The sequence below is a fragment of the Fundulus heteroclitus genome, chromosome 12 (genome assembly GCF_011125445.2).
Source record: "Fundulus heteroclitus isolate FHET01 chromosome 12, MU-UCD_Fhet_4.1, whole genome shotgun sequence".
In the NCBI taxonomy this organism is placed as follows: Eukaryota; Metazoa; Chordata; class Actinopteri; order Cyprinodontiformes; family Fundulidae; genus Fundulus; species Fundulus heteroclitus.
The window spans coordinates 22,790,130-22,816,931 of record NC_046372.1 but is presented as its reverse complement, the minus strand read 5'-3'; the positions used below and the strand labels follow the sequence as shown (position 1 = coordinate 22,816,931).

General features: G+C 41.1%; 1 protein-coding gene across 1 annotated transcript; it reads right to left on the bottom strand.

Annotated features, from left to right (window-relative positions):
* LOC105921773 (solute carrier family 12 member 2) lies at window positions 1–26,802 on the bottom strand. Its single transcript, XM_012857628.3, has 26 exons — window positions 26,341–26,802; window positions 20,570–20,692; window positions 20,304–20,379; window positions 19,989–20,084; window positions 19,016–19,155; window positions 18,817–18,927; window positions 17,578–17,686; window positions 17,335–17,462; window positions 16,723–16,807; window positions 16,339–16,487; window positions 12,711–12,818; window positions 12,212–12,335; window positions 12,018–12,119; window positions 11,688–11,843; window positions 8,241–8,340; window positions 7,968–8,079; window positions 7,743–7,883; window positions 7,559–7,665; window positions 6,572–6,651; window positions 6,161–6,301; window positions 4,863–4,982; window positions 3,772–3,883; window positions 3,591–3,677; window positions 2,444–2,579; window positions 2,291–2,358; window positions 1–517 (listed from the first exon to the last, which is right to left on the bottom strand). Exons 1-26 carry the CDS (start codon window positions 26,800–26,802, stop codon window positions 382–384), a joined length of 3,309 nt encoding a protein of 1,102 aa, XP_012713082.2. The 3' UTR covers window positions 1–381.

Genomic DNA, 26,802 nt, shown 5'->3' with positions numbered 1-26,802 from the left:
GGTTTGTTAATATTTTTATTAAAATCACTTACAAAAAATGTTATATGGGAAAAACAATTCTTTGCAAAATGAAACTCAGAGAAACAAAACATAAGAACTGGAAACCTGAATGCCAGGACATTCTGAAGAATAAAAAAAAATTAGGGATATTTAGAACTAAATGTTGACCGTAATTAATTAAATACGTCTTCAATCAAATCCCAGAAAGCCAATAAATATACAGCTTTATGTTAGAGGAAGCTGGTTAAACAGCAACAACCAACCTGCTCAAATCGAGCCAAAACATTTCAGAACCTGAAGTCTGATCGCGTTTCTGGGCGTGAGCAGATCTAACGCTGTAATAAATAAACTCAGGCGCCGACACACACCCTGCATTGGGCGTTAGGAGTAAAAGGTGAGGACACTCTGGTGGTTTCCTCGGACCAGCAGCAGCGGGGGGAGGTCTTTGGACAGCGTCTCCAGCCAGCACATGTAGAGGGCGCTGGACACGGTGCCCTTCCTGGCCAAAGGCATGCTTCTGCTCACAGACACACACACAACCATTTGTATTAGTGCCATTAAGAGACAAAATATCCCAAAGGTACGTGATCGCTTCATTTAGAAACCAACTGCTTATATTGAACAAAAACCCTGTTAGGGATCCACATAGGGCTGGACGATAATTCAATAAAGATATATATATACATTTTTTTTGACGGGAAGGCAGGGAAAAGGGGACCTGCCTGTCCCGACGGGACACACTTTATGGGATACACCCTAGATTCTTGGAACAGGTGGAATATGGTGTGTTTTTCGATTTTGTCAGTCGAGGACATTGAAGACGTATACATGTTTAGATTCATGATACTCGGATTTCTTCTATTTGGATTCGGAGGATTTCTGTTGCACCAAAAACTTCAGAGGATGTCGGTAGCAAATATGGCCATGATCAGGCTGCCGGCTGCATATGACGCGATCTCTAAGGCAGTAAACGAGCAGAACCGTAAGCTGGATGTGCTGGAACGCAGACTGGCTACGGTGGTTGAACTCAAAGGGGAGATGGGATAAAATCTGGATGTGAAACGCAGAAAAAAAGCCCAACAAATTTGGAATATTGGATTTGCCACGTAGAGCCAGCGATAGGACTTAAAGCTGACGGAACGTTGGTGCAGCTAACAAATTGTGTATTTGGATTAGGTTTTCCTCTCTTATCAGTAAAACTCCCCTGGATGTTATGGCGAGAGAGCTCAGAACTACTCCCCCCCGCTCCCTCCTCCCCTGCGGACATCTGTGGATGCGTTCCGAACTGTGGCGCTGGTTGATAAACTTTCCATCATATCAAGGACAATGGCCTCTGGAGAGTGTTCATGGAAATAAACCAACTCTCACCCAAACACACACACATAACTGATGCCCACAACAACATACAAACTTCATGCGACTAGTCTCCAAAGTTAACCCCCTGCATAAATGTTGTCTCGTCATATGTGCTTTTCTCGTGCCAGAGTTGTTTTTTTTTGATATCTCAAACTGTATCCTGGAATTGGAATAAAGCATGAAATATGTCTTTTTTCCCTCTCCCTCCCCAAATGTGGCTCCTATCTTTCCTCAGAGACGGTAATCGCGTCAGGCGGGGTCCTCGGCACCAAGGCCTCAGTCAATCGTTCCCCCGAAATGTTTGTGATGTATGTGATGGATGGTTGTACTGGAACTGTAATTTCCCTCTGGGATTATTAAAGTATTTCTGATTCTGATTCTGATTATAGATGAAAAAGGGTAAAAAAAAAAAGTTCAGTAGAACAGTTTTCCTTCTTTAAGCATTCTAGCCTATCATGCAGGTTAGTATTACAGTTATTACATCCTCCCAACCAATCACAACGCAGACCCAGATAAGCCCCACCCCCTTCAAAGAGTTCGGAGAGCATGCGTTCTTTTTTCTTTTTTTTAAGAACTTGCAGTTTCGGTAAAAAGTTGGTTGAATAAAGGGTTGAGTTTGAATTCAGTGTTTGCGTCTTTATCTAAAAATTGGTCACTAAGCAACAGCATAAAATGGACAGGGCTGCACTTAAAACAAATGTTTTGAATTTGTTGATAATTATCGATATAGATCACTATGATTTATATTTTATCGATATGCTTTTATTAAATATCGTCCAGCCCTAGATTCACAGCATCTGACTCACATGTTGTGTTTTAGTGCTGAAAATCAGCACGCTGAAGCAGAAAGCCTGAGCTATCAGAACCGATTCTGTTCTGTGTAACAAAGGGGAGAAATTTTTCTCATAGGGAGCTGAAGGAGCGAGGTTCTTACACAACGATTAGTTTGGCGGTGTTGGAGTGTTCCCTCAGCAGCTCGTTGAGTCTGATCTGACGGTTGGTCTGGAAGGGAAACCAGAAACGGGTCTAAGCTGATGGACTCAGATATGGATCAGAGTGAACGAGTTAAAGAACCGTGAAAGGAAACCTTTGCTTTGTAGAGCTCCAGCTCGTTGTCGGTGATCCTCCAGGGCTCCTGAGCCTTCAGCCTCTCCGCAGCCTCCTGCTCCATGTCATCCTCCCTCAGCCTGTACGGCTCGATCAGCTCCTTGAAGCTCAGCTTACTGTCACACAGACATTCACAGACATTCACCAGCTGGCACGTCCTTTTTAATGCTTTTAGATGTCATCAGCATGTATGTCAAATATCTATATTTCAAATATCCTTTAATGTGTTCCGGGTGTCTTTCAGATGATGCGATTATTGCTGTAGTTTTTCAGTTGCACACATTCCTGCATTTCCAACAGCGCTCTTCTCCACAGAGTTTGCGGAGGAAACATCTCTAAACTGCGTTTATAAACTGTTGACATACACTTGTGCTATAATTAGCTCTAAAAATGGGAAAGTTTTGCTGAGGTCTCGAACACATTTGGACACTAGATAGACGCCAACGTGTAGATGTTGATTGGCCCAAATAGGCGCTTAAATGATCACATGTTCAGGAATAGTTTCAACACCAGGTGTTGTGACTTAGAGGAGAAGTTCTAGTTTTAATATCACATTTATGTAGGCCAAAAATAATGCTCTAAATCAAGGGAGGCCAAACTTTTCATCCCGGCGTTTCCTGAGGAAGTCTAGAATCAGCCTAGTGCCAGTTCAGTCAGTTTATCAATCAGTTTTTCTTTGGTAATACCAGCGATAAAGGCGAAAACAGGGAGTTTTCCTTGACGTGGGTCAGGAATGTGTGGAGAGCTGCGACCACAGCTTCCTGTATTGACCTCTTTGCTTTGGATTCAGATCGATGCTGGAAGAGGCGCTTTACTGTGTGGGAGGATCAGTCAACACATTTAGAGATGATCGGGGTGAGAGCAACTGGCCGATGGTCATTCAGACTGGAGACTGTGCTTCTTTTAGGAGGAATCATTTTAGCAAAGAAGCTGCCGAATAGTACTGGGCCGCCTCACTCACCCGCCGACATTTTATTTATACCTGCAAAGCTACTTTAATTATTTTTATCATTGACCTCATGATCACATAACAGATCTGCAGAGTTCTCACTAAATAAGAGATCAGAACCCATCAGGACACTAAGGTCAGTAAACTCTCTGAGCGGCAGAAGACGTTCGGGTCTTACTTGTGTTTTTTTGGTTTCACGTTGATATCTCCAAGAACGTTGATATCAGAGAAGTCGATCCTGAAGCGGCTGAGCAACGTGGCCATCCTGCAAAGACACGAGCAACAACAAGTCATCTTCCAGCGTTCTGGAAGCGCAGGAGCAGAAAGCATGTCAGCCGCTGCTGGTGGACAGGACGCACGCTCGGCGGTCGTGGTCTATTCGGTTGATCTTTCCACCGATGAAGACCCGGATCCGGCAGTCGCCCCATTTGCTCCTGGTGGTCAGCAGGTAGGGGATCAGCAGAGTCAGACCTGGAGATAAAAGCACACAGCCATGAGGTTTTAGTTTTAACAGAGCACCTTCTCTCATTTTAACTGATTTCTGGTATGTTCTATCTATCTATCTATCTATCTATCTATCTATCTATCTATCTATCTATCTATCTATCTATCTATCTATCTATCTATCTATCTATCTATCTATCTATCTATCTATCTATCTATCTATCTATCTATCTATCTATCAAGTCAAAGGAATTAAATGGCCAATGTCTTTGGTTAAAACAATTTTTTTCATTTTTTACCTACTTTACAAAATATGATCATTTTAAATAAATACATTGGTCAGACTTTTTGTAGGAAATTAATGTGTAAATCACTGTAGATCCAATATTTTAAAAAGGCTCATTTGTTGTATTCAAAGATGGTCGTCCAGTTTGCAAATTATTTTGAATAATTTAATTTGACTCTTTAACAATAATAAACAGTATTTGGGTCAAATGTTCTTTGAAAACACTTGCTGTAATTAGCCAAATTTAATAACTGAATTCGAAGCAGATTTTAATTCACCAAAGTCTGCATTTGAGTAATTAAATATCATTCGATAGAGTGTCACTATGAAATTAAAGAGAATATCAAAAGTGTGTTTATTAAAACTTTGTGTTGTACTTAATGTTTTCAACTGTAGGATTTTAACTTTTCTTTAATAATTTTGCCCTAATTAAAAACTAAAATCTTCCATTTGCATCAGCCACCTGTGCTGGTGGACCAAATCTTTCTTAAAATGCCATATTGGGGCATATTTTAAATAATTTCCTTGCTGAGCCTACTCAATATAGAGATAAAAAATAGTAATAAATGATGAAATCACTCAGTATTTGTTTCCATTTTGCTTCCAAACAGTCAAATTTCTCTTTATTCTTTCACATGCAGGCTTCAGACTGTCTGCAGGTCTTTCAGGGTCTTTATTGAGGTTTTTTAAAGTTACGGAAATAAATCTGCGCTCACTGACCTCCGTCATCGAACAGCCACCACACGTCGATGGTTCCCTTTCCCTGTTTCTTCTTAAACATCTGGCTGCTCTCCAGGAGACGCTGGTCAGTCAGACTCAGAGGACATTTGGTGTCTGTGGCTGGAGAATCATGTTTAGCTGTTAGATCAAACTCATAAACTGTTTTTATTATATATAAACGACCGTCGTCATATCTCAGCAAAATTTAAGTTTACATTATTTGCAGATGACACTACCGTAGTCTGCTCAGGGAAAGATCTACAGCTCCCAATGACCGAAATAACAGAATTAAACAAGTTAAAACAATGGTTTGACGATAATAAATTATCAATGAACATTTCTAAAACTACAATGATAATTTTTGGCAAACGACCGAAAGACATTCAAGTAAATGTTCAAATAAACAATATTAATATTGATAGAGTTAATGAACATGAATTTCTGGGCGTGATTTAAGTCATGATGTCAGCTGGAAACCCCAAATAGCAAATGTTCAATCAAAAAATGGCCAGAAGTATATCAATACTTTATAGAGTAAGAAACCTGCTTGATTATAGAGCACGACTACAATTCATTAGTTCTTCCATGCATTAGTTATTGCATTGAGGTTTGGGGTAATACATACAAAAGTAATCTAGATTCACTTAACAAACTTCAGAAAAAAGCCTTATTAATCATTCATAATGTTGGATTCAGAGATCATACTAATGCACTTTTCTTAAAATCTCACATAATGAAAATCGAAGACTTAATCAAATTTAAAACTACTTCCTGGCAATATACAAAAAATGTTCAACAGTAGAGAAGAGAATTATAATTTTTGAGGAGAATTTGTGTTCGCACCACACTTAAAACTCTGGGGCTCAGCCACGCAGGAGTTATGTTAGATATAGAAATAAAAAGAAGTACCACACTAAGACAATTTAAAAGCACGTGTAAATATGTTATCTTTAAAAAATATGCAGGTGAGCCAAATATTTAAACGTGATAATTTGAAACATTCTCAATTAGTACTACTAGATATCTTATTTCTATACAGAAATATTATTATTATATTATTATTATCCATATTATTGCTTTCAAAATAAGACACTCTGTAATCATGTAACTGTGCTTTGATTTGTAATGCCTCCTTTTATCAAAAGACCTTATATGTTACATGACATGAATATTGTAATTGGGGGTAGGTTCTTATAAGCGCTACTAAAATGTAAATCTTGCTTGTATTGTTGCTCAAAGAAATGGAAAAAAAGCAAAATTATCAGGGATTATGAAGCAGCAGCGGTGTTTTTCTGCACCTCTGATGATGAGCGGGCTGCTCTGGTTGCTGTGGGTTTTGGATGGACAGGAGTCAGAGTCCGAGTCTTTAGCGGCGCTGACGGGAATCAGAACATCTTTGCTTTCCTTCGGCGGCTTCTCGCTGGGCGACAGCAGCTCATCTGCAGCAGAAACAGATAAAAGCGTCTTTGTTTCAGTCAGCTGTTCCTCTTACTGCCCTTTTAGTGAAGACGTCTCAATTTGAAGTGGAGTTTTAGGAAAACTGGCTTAGATAGAATGAACTGCAGAAGTTCAAGATGGCTTTATGCCCTTTTTGATATTTTGTATTCTTGGAGAAGCAAAATAGAAGAATAAAGAATATAGATTTGGAGAAAACATTACATTGTCAGACTTTGAAAATGGATTTATTTACAGTAAAAATAGAAATTAACCTTGTCCTGGAATGTGAGAGATGTCCAGTCCATCCATTAGCCTGAGGATCACCACTCCAAACTGCAGGTCAAAGGCATCGCTGTAATGTAAAAAATCCTGTCAATCCCCAAGCAGAGCTGGCAAAGAAAAGACGTTTCACTGCACAAACAGTTCAGAAACCAGTTAGGAAGACTATGATTGGTTAATTATTTTTATAACCATCATTTACTGGATACATAAGAGCAAAGAAGATCATTTTCTGAGTCCTAACACGGAAACTTTACATAAAACAATCGCTAAAGGAGAAAGATCAGCTGTAAAAGAAGGAAAAGAAGCAGCAGCTGTAGAAATCTGCAGATTTAGCAAATCAGACAGGTGAGGCTGCAAAGACTTTAAATGAAGACTTTATATGAAATATTTTATGATAAACATCTCCTGAAATCAATGTTCACCTCAAAACCTCTTTCAGTTTGGCCAGGGGTGTTAAAAATGTATTTTTTTAAGCTAAAACCAAAATAAACTATACAGTAAATGTCCTTTTACTTGCTTTACAATAGACCGAAATGTCAATCATTTCAGATCCAAAACTTAAAAATGGTATAGCATGTTTGTCTTATTAAAGGAAAGGCATCCAGTCTGTGGAACCGATTGGAACAAAGAAAAAAAAAGTTTGCTGTCAGCATAAAACATGATGACAGTCACTCTTTCCACAGGTTTAATAATTTAATTAAAAGTAGATTTAAGGGGCGAGCTCCAATGGCGCTGACAAAACGCTGCTTTTACCAAACATTTTCTGTTATGAGAAGATTTTAGTTTGTTCATAATTTTAATCATTAATAATAATTAAACAAAAGTCTCCGTCTGCAGCTGTGCTTGTATCTTATATTGCACAAAAATCAGCCCCCGGGTTCTCCTCCTGGACCTGTTGGAACCGGCTGCTCTGTTTGACATGAACCGTGTTTGTGGAAACGTTGGTGGGTGTTAGTGGGAGGCAGACCGGTCCTCACTGGATCGTGTTGATGTAATTCTCCACGTCTCTCATGTTTCCGTCGCTCCAGTTGTTTTTGAATCCCATCACCAGCGTGTTGGGCTTCAGACGCCCCAAACCCACCGCCTGTGGGAGAGAGGTCAGGATGAGGAGACGACCCGTTTACTGGGATCTGTAACAGGATCATTCCCACAGATACAAACCTGCAGGAGCAGCTGGGCCCCGATCCTCAGGTTGTCTGCAAAAACCGGAGCGTAAAAGGCTTTGATCCGTTTCTTCAGCAGCCAGCGCCGACACCGAACGTAATCCTGGGTTAGGTCCTTAACGTTTGGCCGCCGGGCCACCTGGGGGAGGAGAGAGAGACACGGTGGCTGGTTGGTGAAAGTGTTGCATCACATCCTGACTGCAGGATGACGAGCAGCTCGTACCGTCCTGACGTGACCGCACACCATGAGGCTGACGTCCTTGGTGAAGGAATGGACCAGCTGCAGCAGCGCCGGGCGGGAGTTTGGATAACCAGCCAGCACCAAACACTGCGGCCTAAAAAAAAAAAAAAAACAGCAGAGCTAGAAGCTTTTTTCTTTTACATCCACAGCTTCTGCACAGCTGGAAAAGGAAGGAGATGAAACACGGAAAAAGTTCCCAACTTCCCAAAAACATTGACGGTTTTTGTGCATAGCTGTAAATTTTCTCGTTAGGACCTGAAGTTTTTGACGTGGTCCTCGACGCTGGAGAGGTTGAGGCAGTGCGTCAGAGCCTGGTTGTAGATGAGAGCCTGAGTGGAAGAACCCCAGTTCACATCTGCAGGGAACGTCAGAGCGGCGAGGATCAGCAGACGGAGAGAGTTCAGTGGTCAAATAACAAGGCAGTGGTGCTGGAAAAGGTAAATATGGGTTTTTACATCTAGTTAGGCCTGAAGATGTTGAAAAGATTTGGTGCTTAAATTTAATAAACAAATACATTTAAACTTTTTATCAATTTTTGAGGCTGTGTAAATAATATATATATATATTAGGGCTGGGCAACGATTAAAATATTTAATCGCGATTAATCGCCCTGATTAATCGCGATTAATCGCGATTAATCGCATTGTATTTACAAACTCCAAGAATGAATTCAAAAGTAGTGTAAAGAGCACTTTTATTTTAATGTTCTGCTGCCATATGAACAAAAGTGTTGTAACATTTGTAGCAGTTATTTTATACTGGATATTTTCAACCCATCTATTGAATTTAGTGCACTACTTGATCTTTTCTTCATAAGAGAACAGCAAGCACTGCAGCCAAAATATGGCCTTTTTTGACCTGCTGTATATTAGCCAGGCCCTAAGCTTGATGTATCATGAAACTGTTGACCTTTTGGGTTTTGTGGTTTTTATTTTATTATTACAATTAAATAATAATAATAATAATAATAATAATAATAATAATAATAATGTTATGTTCAGTGTTTTTTCGCTAATCCACCTCTTATATATTTCAATCCTTATGTAATTTTGTCTGTGTTGTGTGCACCTGCCTGTTGCTTTAATCCTATAAATTTCCCCGTCGTGGGATAAAAAAAAGGATTAGCTAATGTTATCTTATCTTAAATAACACTTTTTAATATATGTACTGGGTTCTTTCAAGGTCTTAATTACATGTTATGTGTGGGCTCCAGTAACATCCATCCATCCATCCATCCATCCATCCATCCATCCATCCATCCATCCATCCATCCATCCATCCATCCATCCATCCATCCATCCATCCATCCATCCATCCATCCATCCATCCACTGATCTACCTGGATGTTCCCTGGAGGACTGAAACGCCTCAGTCAGAGACGTCTGTGGGTCTGTGGGGGCAGTGACAGAAGTTTCGTCTCCTCTCTCCGTTTCTGGGGCTCGACGTTTTCATGTTTTTTCACGTGCTTAGATAAATTTGTTGTGTTTCCACTGAAATGAACCGGCTTTTTACAAAACATACAGCTTGATTTCATTTACGGTATTAAAATAAAGCCAAACGGTGCTACTTCCTCTGTTCATGTTTTTTCGCTGCTGCGGTCTCTCTCAGCTGTTTGTGTGTTAAGTTTGTGTGAGAGCTGAGTGGGCGGGCCAGGCTGAGCCTGCGTGCTGATTGGCTGGTGCCGCTGAGCCATGTACGAGAGGGGAGGGGGAGCGGGAGAGTGCTGCTGCAGTCAGCGCGCTGCAGTCAGCGCGCCTGCTGACTGACACTGACTGAAAGCATGTGAGCAACATGCGTTAATGCGCGATAAAATAAATATCGTCGTTAATAGTGTAATGAATTAACGCGAAATTAACGCGTTAACTTGCCCAGCCCTAATATATATATATATATATATATATATATATATATATATATATATATATATATATATATATATATATATATATATATCTTAATAGATTAAAATTCTATGCTAAGCTAGTTTGGGTTAGTTATCAGTGTTACAGGTTTATCTAGTTGTACCGTTTTTAGGTTAGATTGGTTTTATCCTTTAACGTTTTTCAATCACTTTTCTGCCATTTCAGAACCTGCAACAGCAGCTACACAGGGACATATTGCATATATATATATATATATATATATATATATATATATATATATATATATATATATATATATATATAACTAAAACCAATCTAACCTAAAAACAGTACAACTAGATAAACAACTGCAGTTAAACATATCCTCAAAAACTGATAAAAAATGTAAATGTATTTGTTTATTCACTTTTAAGCACCAAATCTTTTCAACAACTTCAGGCCTAACTAGATATAATAAGATTTGTTCCAGTTCTTGTGTTACACTGCAAGAAAGGAACTAAAACTAAGTAAAGTTTTCTTAAAATTAGTATATTTTTTCTTGATTTGAGCAGCTAAATAAGACTATTTCCCAATGTAATGAGAAATAAAATAGGATAATAGGATAAATAGGATAATTAGATATCCTGCACTTGAAATAAGATGATAGAGATGAATTGTTCTTATTTTAAGTGCAAAAGTCTTATTCCATTGGCAGATAGAATGATTTACCAGCTCGAATCAAAGAAAAATACACTAATTTCAAGAGGATTTACCTACTTTTAGTTCCCTTTTTGCAGTGCACTCCTCTTTTCTTTAACGACGAAAATTACCCATAAACAGACAAAAGCTGCTCTCAGCCATATTCACAGTCTCCTTTATATTGATGCCAACATATTAAAGCCATTTTGTGGTGTTGAGCTTGTTTATTGCAATGAATTTTGTAAGATAAGACAAGCATCCACTGTAATACTGTGTGATGAAGCTCTGCTTCCCCCTGGTGATTTGGGGGAAGGGGGGGGGGTGTATCAGCCATAAAACCTGTTTTATTTTCAACACAGGTTTAGATTTAGAAAGAGAGATTTCCCTTTATAGTCCCACAGAGGGGAACTTTAGTCTCTGTGTTTAACCCTTCCCTTTGGGTGCACTAGGCTCTTACTGGCAGTCTGCAGGGATTGAACCAGGTACTTACTGCTGCTCTATCCACAAGGCCAACCCCGAGATTTACAATATAATCATGGGAGAACATTAGAATATGTGAGGATTTTAGTATATATCAAAAATATGTTGTTCTTAATGTCCTCAAAGCCAGGTTATGTTAAATGGTAAATGCCTTGTAATTGTGCAGCGCTTCACACTACAGTCAGTCACTCATTCACACCCTGACGGTGGTGAGCTATGCTAGCAGCCACAGCTGCTCTGGGGTGGACTCACAGAGGTTAGGCTGCCATACATCGGCGCCGCCGGACCCTCTGACCTCCGTCAGCAAAAAGGACACAAAGACTGAGACGGTCAAACCGGCAACCCGCCAATTAAAGGGGAGTTTTCCTCTCCACTGTCGCTTCATGCATGCTCAGTATGAGGGATTGCTGCAAAGCCATCAACAATGCAGACGACTGTCCACTGTGGCTCTACGCTCTTTCAGGAGGAGTGAATGCTGCTTGGAGAGACTTGATGCAACCTGCTGGGTTTCCTTAGAGAGGAAACTTTCTGACCAATCTGGAGGATCTGATGGAGTCTAACTTTGGAAAGAGCCTTAAGATGAGTTGTGAACTGGAGCTATATAAATAAAATTGAATTGAATTGAATGTTTTAACGTGATGTTTCTCCATCGCGTTCCCACCTGGTTTCTTGTAGCTGACGTAGATGTAGAGGGCGAGGATGATGAGCAGGGTGACCAGGGCGGCCCACCAGTTGATGACAAACATCACAACGCAGCAGAGGATGGCTCCAGCCAGAGAAACCCACATGTTGTAGTACTTGAAGCTCGGACGCCACCCTGTGGAGATTAAACGTAGCAGGGTTTTTTTAAACAAATTATGTTTAATTTCATGGACTCTTCACATGCGGAAGTTCCTATAAAACCTAAACCCAGACAGAATATTCCTAACAGAGGAGATGAAACCTCTGAAACTCTATAACTATATATTTTTTATATTTCTCCAGGTTTAACCTGGAGAGTTGGCCAGGGAGGCATGGAAGACAGAGAAGTTGATGAGGGCATAAGAGGCCAGGAAGAAGTTGGAGATGATGGGAGCGATGATGTTCAGCTCGCCTGATTGGACAGAAACAGGGAGATTAATTAACGCCGCAGATAGTCATTCATTCTGTTTCTAAGTGGGAAGTTAACGCTGTGCCGCCACCCACCAATAAGGATGAAGGCCAGGCCGATGCAGAAGGTCAGGACATATCCACGGAGAGGCTCGTTGTTTTTACCGTAGCCCTTTGCAAAAATGCCGAGCCCAGGATAGATGTTGTCCTTACAGAGAGCCTGAAGGGGACAAGAGCTGCAGTTAGGTCCTGGACTTCAGGTACGCAACCTCAGTTTTTATTCAGGAAATGTTATAAAACGCTAACAACGTGACTCAGGTAGAGATGGAGACATGAAATAGCAGAATCGATTTAAAAAAAAAATCAATAATCTGTACCTCACTAAACCTAAAATATTAAAAAGAGAATAAAAAAATTTATTAAGTAAAAGGAAAGTATGTAATGTAAAAAAACTAACTGAAAACCTTCCTACATTTCTAATAAAGTAATAAAACATGATGAATAAAATTAGAGAAAATGCAGAAAAATCTATAATCTATACAATAAAATAAAACAAAAAATAGAATAAAATAAAATGAAAAGGTTTGTCTCAGACCTGGAAGACTTTGGGTGCGCTGACCAGGGAGGCTAGAGCTGAGGACAAAGTAGCAGAGAAGATGCCGGCGCTGATCAGCGGACCGAAGCTGGACACCAGACTCATCACCTGGATGAAACCAACACAGGAGCGCAGGACGGCGCTGACATGAAGACGATCAGCCAGTTAAGATCTAAACCAGCCTGCTGTTGGTGTTTTACATTAAAACGCTGAGATCCACCGTGTCAAAGGCAGGTCGGTCAGGCAGAACCAGAACAGTAAAGCCAAATGCACCACATGCCACATTTATCATCAATGACTCCTAATGATGCTGATTCAGCGCCATGGCAGCCTTTAAAACCGGACTAGAAGATTTCCAGAATGTAACTTTCATCAAATAACGGTTTTAAATGACAAAAAAATAATCTGGAACACTCAGCAGCTCAGAACCTGGTCTGACGTGATCTAGACCAGGTTTCTTTAGCAGCGATAGAACTTCTGCGTGGTCAACAGGACAACGTTAGGATCACACAGGTAAGGTGATGAGGAAACATGGCGCCGTTGTTTTTGATTTGGTGCCGGGTCTGGTTACACTTTATTTGAAGGGGTCTACATAAGACTGACATTACACCGTCATAAACATGACATAACATCTGTTATGAACATAAATTACTCTTTATGAATGTTTAGGACTGTTGTCATTAATTGTCATTCGGTAAATTATGACACTATTAAAGCAAAGTTGACATTGTTTAAAATGTCTTTGTTATGACAACTTGACATTAACAGAGAGAAGGTTAAGTTTAGGGCTTGATTTGGGATTAGGTTAAATTTAGGGCTTGGTTTGGGATTAGGTTAAATTAAGGTCTTGATTTGGGATTAGGTTAAATTAAAGGCTTGATTTGGGATTTTGTTAAATGTAGGGCTTGATTTGGGGTTAGGTTAAATTAAGGGCTTGGTTTGGGATTAGGTTAAATTAAGGGCTTGATTTGGGATTTTGTTAAATGTAGGGCTTGATTTGGGGTTAGGTTAAATTAAGGGCTTGGTTTGGGATTAGGTTAAATTAAGGTCTTGATTTGGGATTAGGTTAAATTAAGGTCTTGATTTGGGATTAGGTTAAATTAAAGTCTTGATTTGGGATTAGGTTAAATTAAGGTCTTGGTTTGGGATTAGGTTCAATTTAGGGCTTGATTTGGGATTAGGTTAAATTTAGGGTTTGATTTGGGATTTTGTTAAATTAAGGGCTTGTCATAACAAAGACATTTTAAACAATGTCAACTTGGCTTTAATAGTGTCATAATTTACCAAATGACAATTAATGACAACAGTCCTAAACATTCTTAAAGAGTCATTTATGTTCATAACAGGTGTTATGTCATGTTTATGACAGTGTAATGTCAGTCTTATGTACACCCCTTCAAATAAAGTGTTACGCCGGGTCTTTGGACCCATCGTTACAGCTTCACCGCTGATTGCTGCGACGTTACAGCTGAGAGTTTGTCCTGTCACCAAACAAGTGTTTTGCCTCAGAGACGTCCTCCGACCCCGGGATCAGCTGCTGCGGTGTGTGTTGGTGCGCGCGCTCAGCGATATCAGTGTCAGCGAGCTGGATGCGAGCGGAGGCGGAGGCTCTCAATGCGCTCATTCAGGCCGCACCAGCAGCAATCTTGTGACTCGGAACAAGAGACGCTATTATCTGTGTACTGCTCTCTGCGTGAGGCTGAGATCAGCTCTGCTTCTGAGGGGCATCTACGCATCCTCATCCAGAGAAGCAGCGTCACCGCATCGGCCCGACGTCTGGTAACCGCAGAAAGTCAGAACGGACGACGCTTTAAAGCCACGATAAACTCAGGAGGAGCAGAAATCATGAAGTTTCATGCATCATCAGAGGTCTTCTCTAACCCACAGTGGGTCGAGGCAGATTATCCACTATTACCATCTAACATAGAAAGTACTCCTGGGTCAATGTGAGCTTCTGTGCTTTCTGTGTCTCTGCTCTGTCTTCTCTAACATAGAAAGTACTCCTGGGTCAATGTGAGCTTCTGTGCTTTCTGTGTCTCTGCTCTGTCTTCTCTAAGCCCCAGTGGGTCGAGGCAGATGAGCGTTCACACTGAGCCTGGTTCTGGTTCTGCTGGAGGTTCTCCTCCCTGTTAAAGGGGAGTTTTCCTCTCCACTGTCGCTTCATGCATGCTCAGTATGAGGGATTGCTGCAAAGCCATCAACAATGCAGACGACTGTCCACTGTGGCTCTACGCTCTTTCAGGAGGAGTGAATGCTGCTTGGAGAGACTTGATGCAACCTGCTGGGTTTCCTTAGAGAGGAAACTTTCTCACCAACCTGGAGGATCTGATGGAAGCTGACTTTGGAAAGAGACTTGAGATGACATGTGGAGATTTGGTGCTGTATAAATAAAATTTAATTGAATATCAAAGGTGACTGTGGGTGGAGGGCTCCTGGGCTTAGCATCATAGACTGTGTCTTAAAACTTGATGGCTGTAATAACCCAGACTTATCTAAATGTGAAAAATAAAAAATGACAAATACTAAATAGATACATAATACACACAGACCACAAATGCACTGTCTGCAGGATTTTATTGAATCTGACTTTCTAAAGAGCCTTGAGATGACATTTATCATGAATTGGCGCTATATAAATAAAATTGAATTGAAAATTGAACTGAAAACTGAACAAATGACGGTAACCTGCTGTTAATTCGGTGGCTGAAAGGGTCTGAGTGTGTGGACGGCCGTGACGTGTTTGGACGCTGGGAAGTGGGGCAGCGTTGTGTCCGGACACGGCATCGCCATCAGTGAGAGGCCCCCTGAGAGAACAATGACTGTGGGCGTGTTGCTGCACGTCACCCGCTGTCCGCTCTCAGGCCTCCACGTAACACACATTCCCAGGACGTTCTGAATCTTTGCAGTGCAATCTGAACGACACAAAATTCCCTGCGTTGGACTGTATGCGTTGGATTTCAGCCACATTTGCTCCTATCTGCAGTCCGAGCAACAACTGAAACTGAAAACGAGCTAAACGAGAAGCAGCATTTGTCTTGTTGCCGCACACAGCAAAGGTAGAAGCTCCACAGAAACTGAATCTTTAACTCTTTACCAGGACCGCCGATATTTGTGCTTGCTTTTCATTCTTATTTATCATCTTATAAGTGTCAAATTTAAAAAAAAAAATCTTTAATTTAAGAGCTAAAGCGAAAGATGTGGGTTAAATATCTGCATAAATCGTATTAATTAAGGTATAATAAGGTCATATTTGGGTATAATTCAGGAACTGAAGCCAGCTTGGCTCGGTGGGAAGAGCAGCTTCAGGCTCCAGCTTCTGTCACCGCATGTCGATGTCTAGAAAAGCACTTTAATGGAGCAGAGAACCTGTACGCTCCATGCTTTATGCTTAACGAGGATACTGGGTTGTGGGAAGCGGTTCAGTATCTGCCTCCGCATGGTAGACACAGCCAGAACCTTCACGAAGCATGCTGGTGCCGTCGCACACCCATCGGGTCCTCAATCAGGCCACTATTACGTCACATGTTGGGTAATTGCCTAATATAGCAGTCAGTCTCATGCAAATCCTAAATGTGAGCCCGGTTCAGGACATTTGGGCTCCAGCCGGGCTCTACCTGAAGGTTTTTACCTGGAAGTCGTTCATCAGGCCGAACTTGCAGCCTCCTTCCTTGCAGATGGAGAAGTCGTAGCCCAGCGTGCAGGCGGCGTCTGTGCAGTTCACCGTGTCGCTCACCGTGTCGTTTTGATCACCAGTTGCATCTCTCACAATGCAGGAACCTGCAGGAGAGAGAATATTTACTGCTGGACCGAAAGTACCAATAAATCAGCTGTTCGGCCTTTAAAGCTATGGAAGATTTATGACTGCAGGCCTAAAGAGTTTTAAAAAGAAAACCAGTCTAGAAGATAATAGAAAAGTGATAAAGCAATATAATTATGTTCAGTCTGGGCAAAAATTAGATCTGCTGTCACAAAAAAGTCACAATTGTCCCTTAAACTTGTGTTTTACACAGACCTGCGGAAATGGCAACAGCCACATAGGTGATGCCTGTGATGACGATGGCCAGCAAGGTTCCTTTAGGGATCGCTGACTGAGGGTCCTGATGTCAGAGACATGAAAATACACACGTTTAATTACAGATTTCATTAAAAACAGCACAATTTAATGCATTTGACCAAAGGTTTTAAAGCAGAAAGGCCAAAAACAATCAATCAATCAATCAATCAATCAATCAATCAATCAATCAATCAATCAATATTTATTTCTGTAGCACTATTACACAAAATGTGACTAAAGTGACTAAAGTGCTTCACAGGTAAAATAAGCAATAAATGGCAAAAACAAGAGCACAAAGAACAAAACAAAGCATCAGAGGATAAAATAAAGCAATAACAGCAGAAACAAACTAAACCTCCAGCTCCGCACAGTTGAAAGCCAAATAAAAAAGATGAAAAAAAAATAGGATAATTAGGAAATCAGGAAGTAACTTAAGGCAAATACCTAATTTAAAATTACTACTCGTGAAATCCTTAAATATAAAACTTGTTGATTTATCCTTGGTGGGCCGGATGCTGCACCTATAAAATGTGTAATAGATGGATATTTATGTAATGAGGTAAAACGCACAGCGAGGTCACCAGAGATGTTGGCTCCCGCTAGGATCCCAGTGGCAGCAGGGAAGAAAATCGCAAACACCGAAAAAAACGTCTCCTCGTCTCTAAAGTCTGGGCCGAAGTTCTCGAAGAGGATGGCGGCTGAGGAACAGCACAGTCGAAAAAGAGTTACAGAGAGTCTGCAGTAATGACTGCACCAACAATAGAATAAAATAAACCCCAGGAAGAAGGCTGGACCAATGGAAAATAAGCTTACTGTTGTATCCGAAGAATCCTTTGGGCTCTTTGTTTTCGACTGGAATGAAGGTGCCTAAAAAGTAGTTAGCAATGGCCGCCAGCAGAATCACCAAGAGGACAATCTGAGCCTGGAGGGTCAGAAAAAAATGAGCGGTACATTTCAGACCTTTTTAGATTCTGCATGACATTTATGTATTAGCCTATTTAAACACATAACGCAGCTTTACTCAGACAGGAATTAACCGAGGTGAATCCAAACGATCAGCAAATGATGACAAATAATTATGAGCTTGTGAAAGTCCAGGCACAACTTTCAGGGCTGGACAATAATTCAATAACAATGGATACCAATGATAGAAAAAAAGGGTGAATAAAAAGTTAAATAGAATAACAGTTTTCCTTCTTTCTGCATTGCAGCCTATCATGTAGGTTAATATTACAGTCATTTCATCCTCCCAGCCAATCACAAAGCAGACCCAGGAACCAAGCTCCGCCTCCTTCAAAGTGTTCAGAGAGCATGCGTTCTTTTTTTATTTTTAAATACTTGCAGTTTTGGTAAAAAGTTGGTTGAACAAAGGGTTGAGTTTGAGTTGAGTTTTTGTGTGTTCTGTTTCTAAAAAGCAGCAGACTGCAAAAATGGCCGAACGGGGTGGGGTGGATCACTCTGCCACCTGCTGGGGGGTCAGGGTGTGACGGTTCTCCTTTAGATTTAGAGACCGCACCAAAACTGACTGGTTTCAATGTGAAAAGGAAAGGAATAAAAAGCACAATATGTCCCCTTTTAACTCTAATGGACACTAATGTTGCTAATAATGATGCAGGTTACGGTGGAAGCAGACTGAAGCTAGAACTTAAAGCATAAAAAGTCGGCTGCTGTAGTTCATGCCTAAAGAAAATTTAAGGCAAAAATGACCTGAAAGACAGAAATTGTACAAGGCTGCTGCTGAATATTTGCATGGAGCACATCCTTGTTTGCATTGTAATAAATGCATCAGATCCTTGCTTGTGTTGAGACACAATTTATTTTAGTTTAGAAAGATTCTTTATTTGTCCCTCAGTAGTATTTATATGTCTGACTTCCCTGGTCTTGAGTCTGACTTCAGAGGGGATTTCCCCAAAAGGGAACTTTCAAAATCTAACTTCTGAGTACAAACAGATGGCATCATAATTACTTTAGTTGGACTAAACAAAACCTGACAACTTTGGGTTCATAATTTTTTATGAACCATGATTTTCCAGAGCTTTCCGATAAATTTACCTTGGCTTCCCACTCCATCCCAGCAACAGAGATCCCCAGCAACAGTATGACGGTCAGAGTCCCGACGATACGGACGTCGTTCAGCTCATCAGTCATCAGGGCGTCAACGTCCTGCAACGAAACGACACAGAAATCTTCAATCTCAGGCCCGATTTTCATCGGAAAGAGAGAGTTTCTGTCATATTAGCGCATTTCTTACACTGAGCATCTCAACCACCGTCTCGGCAAAGCCCACGACGTACATGGCCACGGCCACCGCGTTGGCGAAGGCGAAGATGAGGCCGATAGATCCTCCGAATTCTGGACCCAGACTTCTGGAGATCAGGTAGTACGCCCCACCTGAGGGCCGACATGTTTAATAACAGGTGAGTCTGGGGTTCGCACCTGCCAAAGCAATTTACAACCAATGTACCTGCTGCAAAAGAGTGTAATTAGAATAATTCAGTTCCCCTTGGAAAGTTTAAACTTTAAATTTTACTGGAATTTTGCATTCTAGATGTAGATGTAAAAAAAGGAATGAGTGTCCAGATCTCACTTAATTCAATTATAGTGTCAGCAGAAAATTCAACTATTCGCTTCCAGGCGTGATGATATTGAACCCAGGGCTGGACGATACAGAAAAAAAGAATATCGATAAACTAGAAATCATATTGATCGATATTGATAATTTTCAACAAATTTAAAACAATATTTTAATTGCAACCCTGGCCGTTTTATGCTGTTGCTTAACATCTTATTTTTAGATGCAGACACAAACACTGAATTCAAATTAATACCTTTATTCAACCAACGTTTAAAAAAGAAAAAAGAACGCCGGCTCTCTGAACTCTTTTAAGGGGGCGGAGCTTGGTTCCTGGGTCTGCGTTGTGATTGGTTGGGAGGATTAATGACGTAATCTTAACCTACATGGTAGAATGCACAAGGAAGGAAAACTGTTATTCTATTTAACTTTTTATTTATCATTGATATACGTCTATCGATTCATAAATATCGTTATTGAATTATCGTCCAGCCCTAATTGAACCTTTTCCTGCATCGTCTACCTGGGAATCAGATTGCACTAAATGGGCGTAAAACTGAAACTACTAGAATAACGGGATTCTCCTCAGAGCTCAGATGCTGCTACGCTGCTGAAACCGTCACGGCTGAGGGGAGATCTCCAGGCTCCTCACCTCCTCGTACGAAGCCGTTTGTTGCTATCGCTGACGTAGACAGGCCGGTGATGGTGGTGACCATGGTGGCCATGACGATGATGGCGATGGTGAGCCCTGTTTAGAAAAACAGAAAAACCGTCACAAACCTGCAGAACGTCTGAAGCTTTCACGCAGCCGACTCTGTCCAGGTTGCACTGACGTTGCTCAGATATGCAACATTTTTTTATTTAAGTCCAAACCATGTTTTCTGCAGTTCTTTTCAGTAAAAGAGATTCATGAAGTCTGAAGCTCCTTTAGACCCAACATTAACCTGTTTGAGAGATTATCACCCACCAATTCCAGCCTGTCCAACGATCCAGGACATGCGGATGAAGAGCATCACTCCCCAGATATTCAGCATGCATCGCACCTGAAACACACGGATGAAGGGAGATCTGTGGACACGTCTAAACATCCACATGTGCTCTGACTGTGGGAGGAGGAGATGTCTCAGAAACAGCTCTCTGCTCTAACAGAGGAACTGACTTTAACATTTCCTCTGAGGATGCTCGAGGCTCCACCTTTCTTCCTCGCCTACCAAACAGACAAGAAACACTAACCAGGACTCCCTTAATCCAACCAAACTTGACAGATCCTCCTTTTCCCTCCTTTGCCATCAAAGCCGCCGCCTCCTCGGCTGCTGACGGCTCCTCGCCGTTGGCCAGGCCGTCCTCAAAGGGCTCCTGACAGAAGGAAAGCAGGGAAAATATCTGAATAAATATTCAGGCAGATTAGGACGGAAGAAAGTAGACCAGACTTTGAACATATGTGGACTTTTTTTGATTAAATTAAGTGGCTCTTTGGTGGCATCGTTAAGTCGTTAACTGACTGAACAAGAAGCTGAGATTAAACATGTTTGAACAAGAACGTTCCTGAATGTCACGTGTTCTGGGTTATTGGTATCCGGGTTAGGTTCAAACTAAAAAATAATAAAGTAAATAGAAGAGAATATAAACCCAAGCTTCCTGGTTTTTGGGGGGATTTAGGGGCCCTGTGGGGCCTAAATGTGCAGCTTGTTGTTTGCTACTGTTCAAAATAACTTGTTTTTTGAACAGTTATTTTGAATTATTTTTTTGAATTTTGAATGTTTTTCAAAAAACAAAATAACTTGTTTTTTGAACAGTAATTTTATTACTGTTACTTCTATTATTACTGTTTCTGTCATGAAACTTTCTAGGTTTCTATTCCTGTATTCATTTATTCTTGTCTTTGTTTAAGCAAAACAGAGAAATGATAACTGCTCCGTACACATCACTTTATAAATATCCAGTTTTTCTGTTTCATGAAATCACCTCATGGCAAGTTGGTAACCTCATATATCTTTTTAAAAATATATATTTTGTTTTAAATTTATTTTTTATCAGAGTTTCTAAAGGGTTTTCTGAAGCTCTACTGGTCCATATTTATGTGACTCAGACAGGAAATGAGCAGAAGGAGGAGAAGATGTGCAGCAAAGGTCCACCGTCACGCTACGAGACAAATATAATTTAACTTAGAGATTAAGATTGTTTTCCCTCCCAGGGCAGCAGTGTCCAAACCTTTTCTCATATGGACTAAAACCATTAAGGCAAAAGTACTTGCAGGCCAAAAAAATATAATATTGAGAAAAAAACATTGCAACATTATTGATTTTTCCTGCTCAAAAATAAACTAAGCATAGGTTGGGAAATAGTTTAATTAAATAATCAGATTTTTAGTCAGAATTGGATTTTTAAGTCCCTGTTGAACCAAAGCTTATGAAGGGTTTTAAACATTGGCCATAACATAGAAATACATCCAGTTTGCAGATTCTGTTGGGTTTGATTTGAAAACAGCTGAAAAACATTTTAGTCTATTTTCAACAATAAGAACAGGTCTGTCTTTTCTTTAAAAACAATTTTTAAAAAATTAAATAAAAGCACCTTTGGGGGCACCAAAGTCTGTTTCAGAGTAAAAGTCACTAGATAGATGGGGAGGTACCGACTGCAGCCACTGGGTGGCGCCGGAAGTTCACAGCAGAGGTTTTGGGCCTGATATGCGGAGGCCAACAGAAAGGTAAGCAGACCTAAATCTAATGTCAGTGGATTTAACAGGACTTCATTAACTCTTTTTTTATTTTTGTTTTTATTCAAGCCATGAACAACATGGATTAAAGTCGTATCAAGACAAGAAACATTTCAGGAGCGACTTGTGCTGATTTCACCAGATTTTTGGTGCATACTCTCGGCATTCATTGTAAAAGTGGCGCCACCCTGTGGCTGCTGTGGGTGCTTTTTCATAGATGTGGTCCTGTTTACTATAAACGTAAAAAAAAAAACATAGTTTGATAAATTAATATTTCTTCTATAAGCAAATTTTAATTCAGGCGAAAGAAATTTCCCCAATTAAAAGTCTGTATCTGGATCAGTCACTTTTGCTTGTGGGCCACTTATGTATAGTTCTTGAATTGCAGTCGAGGGGCCACATTAAATCAGTCTAGAGGCCATAAATGGCCCCCGGGCCACATGTTGGACACCCCTACCCTAGGCTATCACACAGTTGGCTGGCTGAAGAGTGATGCTGACAGACATCAGTGAGCTGGAGCTCCCAAATAATGTCTGGAAGAGCCGTTAATAACGAGTCCTCACTGAACAGGCAGACAGTTTTCCCTTTAAAGGGTTCCAGCCCACTGAACCTGAAACTAGAAACTAATCCTGGCAAAACATGACGCTACAATCAGAGGATGCACAATTTTTTTTTAAAATAAACATTTTGTTTGGACCGGATCCATTTATAATGTTGGGGAATCGCGTCTCCAACAGGACCTCATCCTGGACGTCATCCTTTCTAACAAGTAGAGTGATTAATTGCCTGCTACCATATGGGTGTGGCACTAATTAAAACAAAATCTAGCAATACTGCTATTATTTTTATTAAAAAGAACCATATAGCAGTATTGAAAACAGCTCTCAGTATGGAGTAGTTTTTGTATTAAGTTTTAAATGTTGTTATAGAGGCAACCCAGACAGCTGGAGGAGGCTCCATGTTTGCCACACCAACAAGCCTCCAAAGCTCGCTTACAGAAAAAACGCAGCAAAGAGAATCTTCTTGGGGTCCCCAGGTCTCCATAAAAGCTCTTAGACACCATGTTCACGCTGGCCAGCTGTGAGATATGCATCCTTCTATCATAAACACAAAAACACGTGGACTTTGCTGAAATCTTATATGTACTATACCATAGCTCTCAACTCTCACGCATTGACCGTGTGACACACGCATTTCATCAATTGCACACGCTCACACGCATTACTTTGAAAATCTCAATCTTACTCTTGAAACGCACGCGTACGGACGCTTCACGTCATGGCGGAACCAATTTGCGGTACAATGGTTTCCGCACGTCCAGTAGTAGCGGTAACACAGCTGCAAGGACCGGCGCCGCGCAAACAAGGTTCCGTCATCCAAAGTAAAACACTTCTACGGTCCGTGTTGTGTGCGAATTAAATGGTAAGTCTGCATGTGTTATTAAAGTCCGTGTAAAACAGTGACCGTCTTCAATCGAACAACAGCACGCCCCCCCCCCCCCCCCCCCCCCCCCGTTGGACCGTCTTCAATCGACCAACAGCACCCCCCCCCCCCCCCCGTCAACAATCTCACTCTCAACAATCGTCAAAAGTTGAGAGGTATGTATACTGTCTGTAGTCAGATGACTAGCTCTAGGCAGTACAGGCCAATGCTAGAGGCGCACAGCGGACAGCAACCACTCCACCGTCTGTTTACGGGGACAAAGTTATGCTGGAATCATCAAAACTGACGCTGCTCAGGGAAGACGAGAAGAGGAGGCAGAACAGGACAAACACAGAGTTAACGAGGTGTTTGTTGATGATTAATAAATAACGTAATACAGAGAGCAGCATTACACGCAGCAAGTGAGCTGTTAGCTAAAGCTGGTTTACTTTGGAGGCTATAGGAGTGAGCATCACTAATTAAAGGTATACTATGATTTTTCCCGCGAGGCTCCCCCCAGAGGGCGAAAATAAAAGTGCACTGTCGTAAAGATGCTCATTTGTTCTGGTTTCTCCTTCAAGCCAGGCGCGGTTGTTTTGAGCTTAGCAGACAGGCGAACGCAACGAAAAGTGGAAAAAACGGCAGTACAAACAATGACTAACACAGTGAAAGTTTGAACATCAAGCTTCCCGCAGCGCTATCTTGGCAAGGCGGCCGCCGTCGCCGCCTCGCCAGTTTTATTATTATTATTATTATTTATTTTATTTTTTTTATGTTGGCGAGACGCTACCGCCACCGCCTCGCCGCGGCCGCCACGGTAGTGTCTCGCCAACATAAAAAAAAAAAAAAAAAAAAAAAAAAGATAATAATAATAATAATAAAACTCGATATGCTTGCATGTTTATTTGACGTTAACACGCGGTTCTTTGTTGTTGCTTTCGCGCGTGCATATAGTGAATGGCAGGGCAAAAACACGGAGTTCTCGCCGTAAAGCGAGACTTCTGTGGGTGCGGGCCGTGAGCTCTTGCAATTGCAAGTACGGTATTTCCCTCACAGACCCCCAGGGCGGCCGAGAAAACCTTTGTTCGACCTGAAATGACTCATTTAATCATCCAAATCGATATGGAACACATTAATTAACTGAAAAATGTTGCATAGTATGCCTTTAAATGAATAACTGCTGTGAGAGGTGCCGTCAGTGACTTCCAGCTCAGGGGGAGTTGGAAAGGATTGTAGAAATAGCCAGAACTTTCTATCCTGCTGCAGAGAACGCCTCCTTTCTGCCTGAGAAACCGGCTGCTACGCTACGTCTTTACTGCCGTCCATCATAAGACCAGAACTAGCTGATATGATCCAAAATCGTCTCATCTGAGGTTGAAAGGAGGTTTCATTGACGCGGTCGCCCTTCATCGTCGTCACAAGCACCTCTATTTAAACCGCAGCCTTAACAGAATAATTATCAATACATTCAGGGGTTCATTCCCAGGCTAATGGGGATTTTGCACCACGTTACATTATAACATTTATGATAAATAGTTATCAGTAATATAACAGGGGACAAGGTTAATGATAATAAAACTGCTGGATCAGTCTTTCAAGTGACGCCACTTCACTGTAGATCAGGGTTGTTAAACTAATTTCTATACTGGGTCACTTTAGTATCATTAAGTCATTAAAAGGACCGGATGCACCTGTATAGATGATACTTTTGATTTCATAATTTAATTTCTGTTTACATAAAAAATATTTTTAAAATGTCCAGTAACATAAAGTAGAACCCTTAGACCCAGTTTATACAGTGTATCTCCAAAAAAGTTGTTATTGGGGTGAGTTACACTTTAAACTCGTCATTCTGCATCACTTCTTCTCTTTCTGGACATTTCTGGGTTGTTTTAATGTGTTGTGGGAAAACTGACATCTAGTGGTAGGATGCTGTTACTACATAGTTAAAAAAATCAGCATTCGCTACAGGAGGCTCAGTTTTAGCCACTTTATACACTTTAAAAGGATTTATGCCTCTACTTTATGACATGATCTGCCTTTTGTGGCTCTTTAGGGCCGCAGAAATTGCCTTGATGGGCCGGATTCATGTTTGACACATATATGTAGACTGTAGACCCCTAGCATTAACCTATACTGACTATAGTCAGAGCTGGTTGTTCTCTAATGTCCCCTAAAGAACCTCTGAGGCCAGAAACAGAACCACTGGATCTATGCTGAGGTGGAACCACACTCAGCTGGACTCGGTTTTCTGCCTATCAGGGCGTTGGTAATCGACAGTTGGTTTTTATTTAGAGGAAACACAGAAAAAGGGGCTTAAGATAAATGCAAGCCACACTTTTTAGATTTTTTATGTGTCAATTAAAAAGTAAAACCAAGTTTTCCTTCGATTTCACAAATATGTTTTACTTTGTGTTCGTCTGTTACGTTAAATCCTGACAAAATACGCCGACGTTTGCGGCTGTAACATCACAAAATGTGAAAAAGGAGGTAAATACTTTTATAATGTGCTGCTTAAAACTAGATAACTATCTCCTGTCTGTCTTTCCTTTCCTTAAAAGCTTCTGTTAATAATCTAGTAGATTTCCCCTTAAAGTTGTCCTGTTTGTATGAATTCATATTCCACAAAATCTCAGCAGCTTTTTCCTCTGGAAACACGTCCAACAATCTTTACAATAAATCATTTGATGGGTCATATTTTATTTTTGATCAGTTAAAAATTCAACATGTACTATAACTATTTAATAGCTATTTAACCTGCTTTGAGTTGAAAAGGTTTTCTGGATTTTATACCTTTATGTGTGCAAACAGAATCAAACAGAACAATAACTGAAAGTCGTTTTAAAGGTGAACTGATCATTGTTACTTTATCGAGTTCATCGTGGAGCTCCGACAGCGACGGTCTGGTGAGTTTCTCCCCGAAAGGCGCAGCGGTCTGCCGGTAGAACTCGATGTTGGGCACCGCGTCGATGGTGTTGTGTCCGAAGGTCCGCATGTAGTAGGTGTTGGAGTGGGAGTCGGAGAAGTGGGTCTGCCCGGTGCCGGAGGAGTGAAGGCTCACCGAGTCGCTCCTTGTCGTGTCCGGCTCGTGAAAAACGTCCGGAGGGTGCCCGATGTCCGTGGCAGTGCCCAGGCCGCCCGGGTCCATGAAGCCCACCACCTTGAAGCGGCCCTTGGACTCCTCAGGAGGAGCCCTGGATCCATCGGCGGAGCCCGGGGCAGAAGCAGGAGCCGGGCCCGGTGTGGACGACCCCTCCGTCACAACATCCACCTGGAAGCGGCTCTGAGAGGAGCTGCCGGTTTTTATAGAGGGTTTTCTTTCCGACAT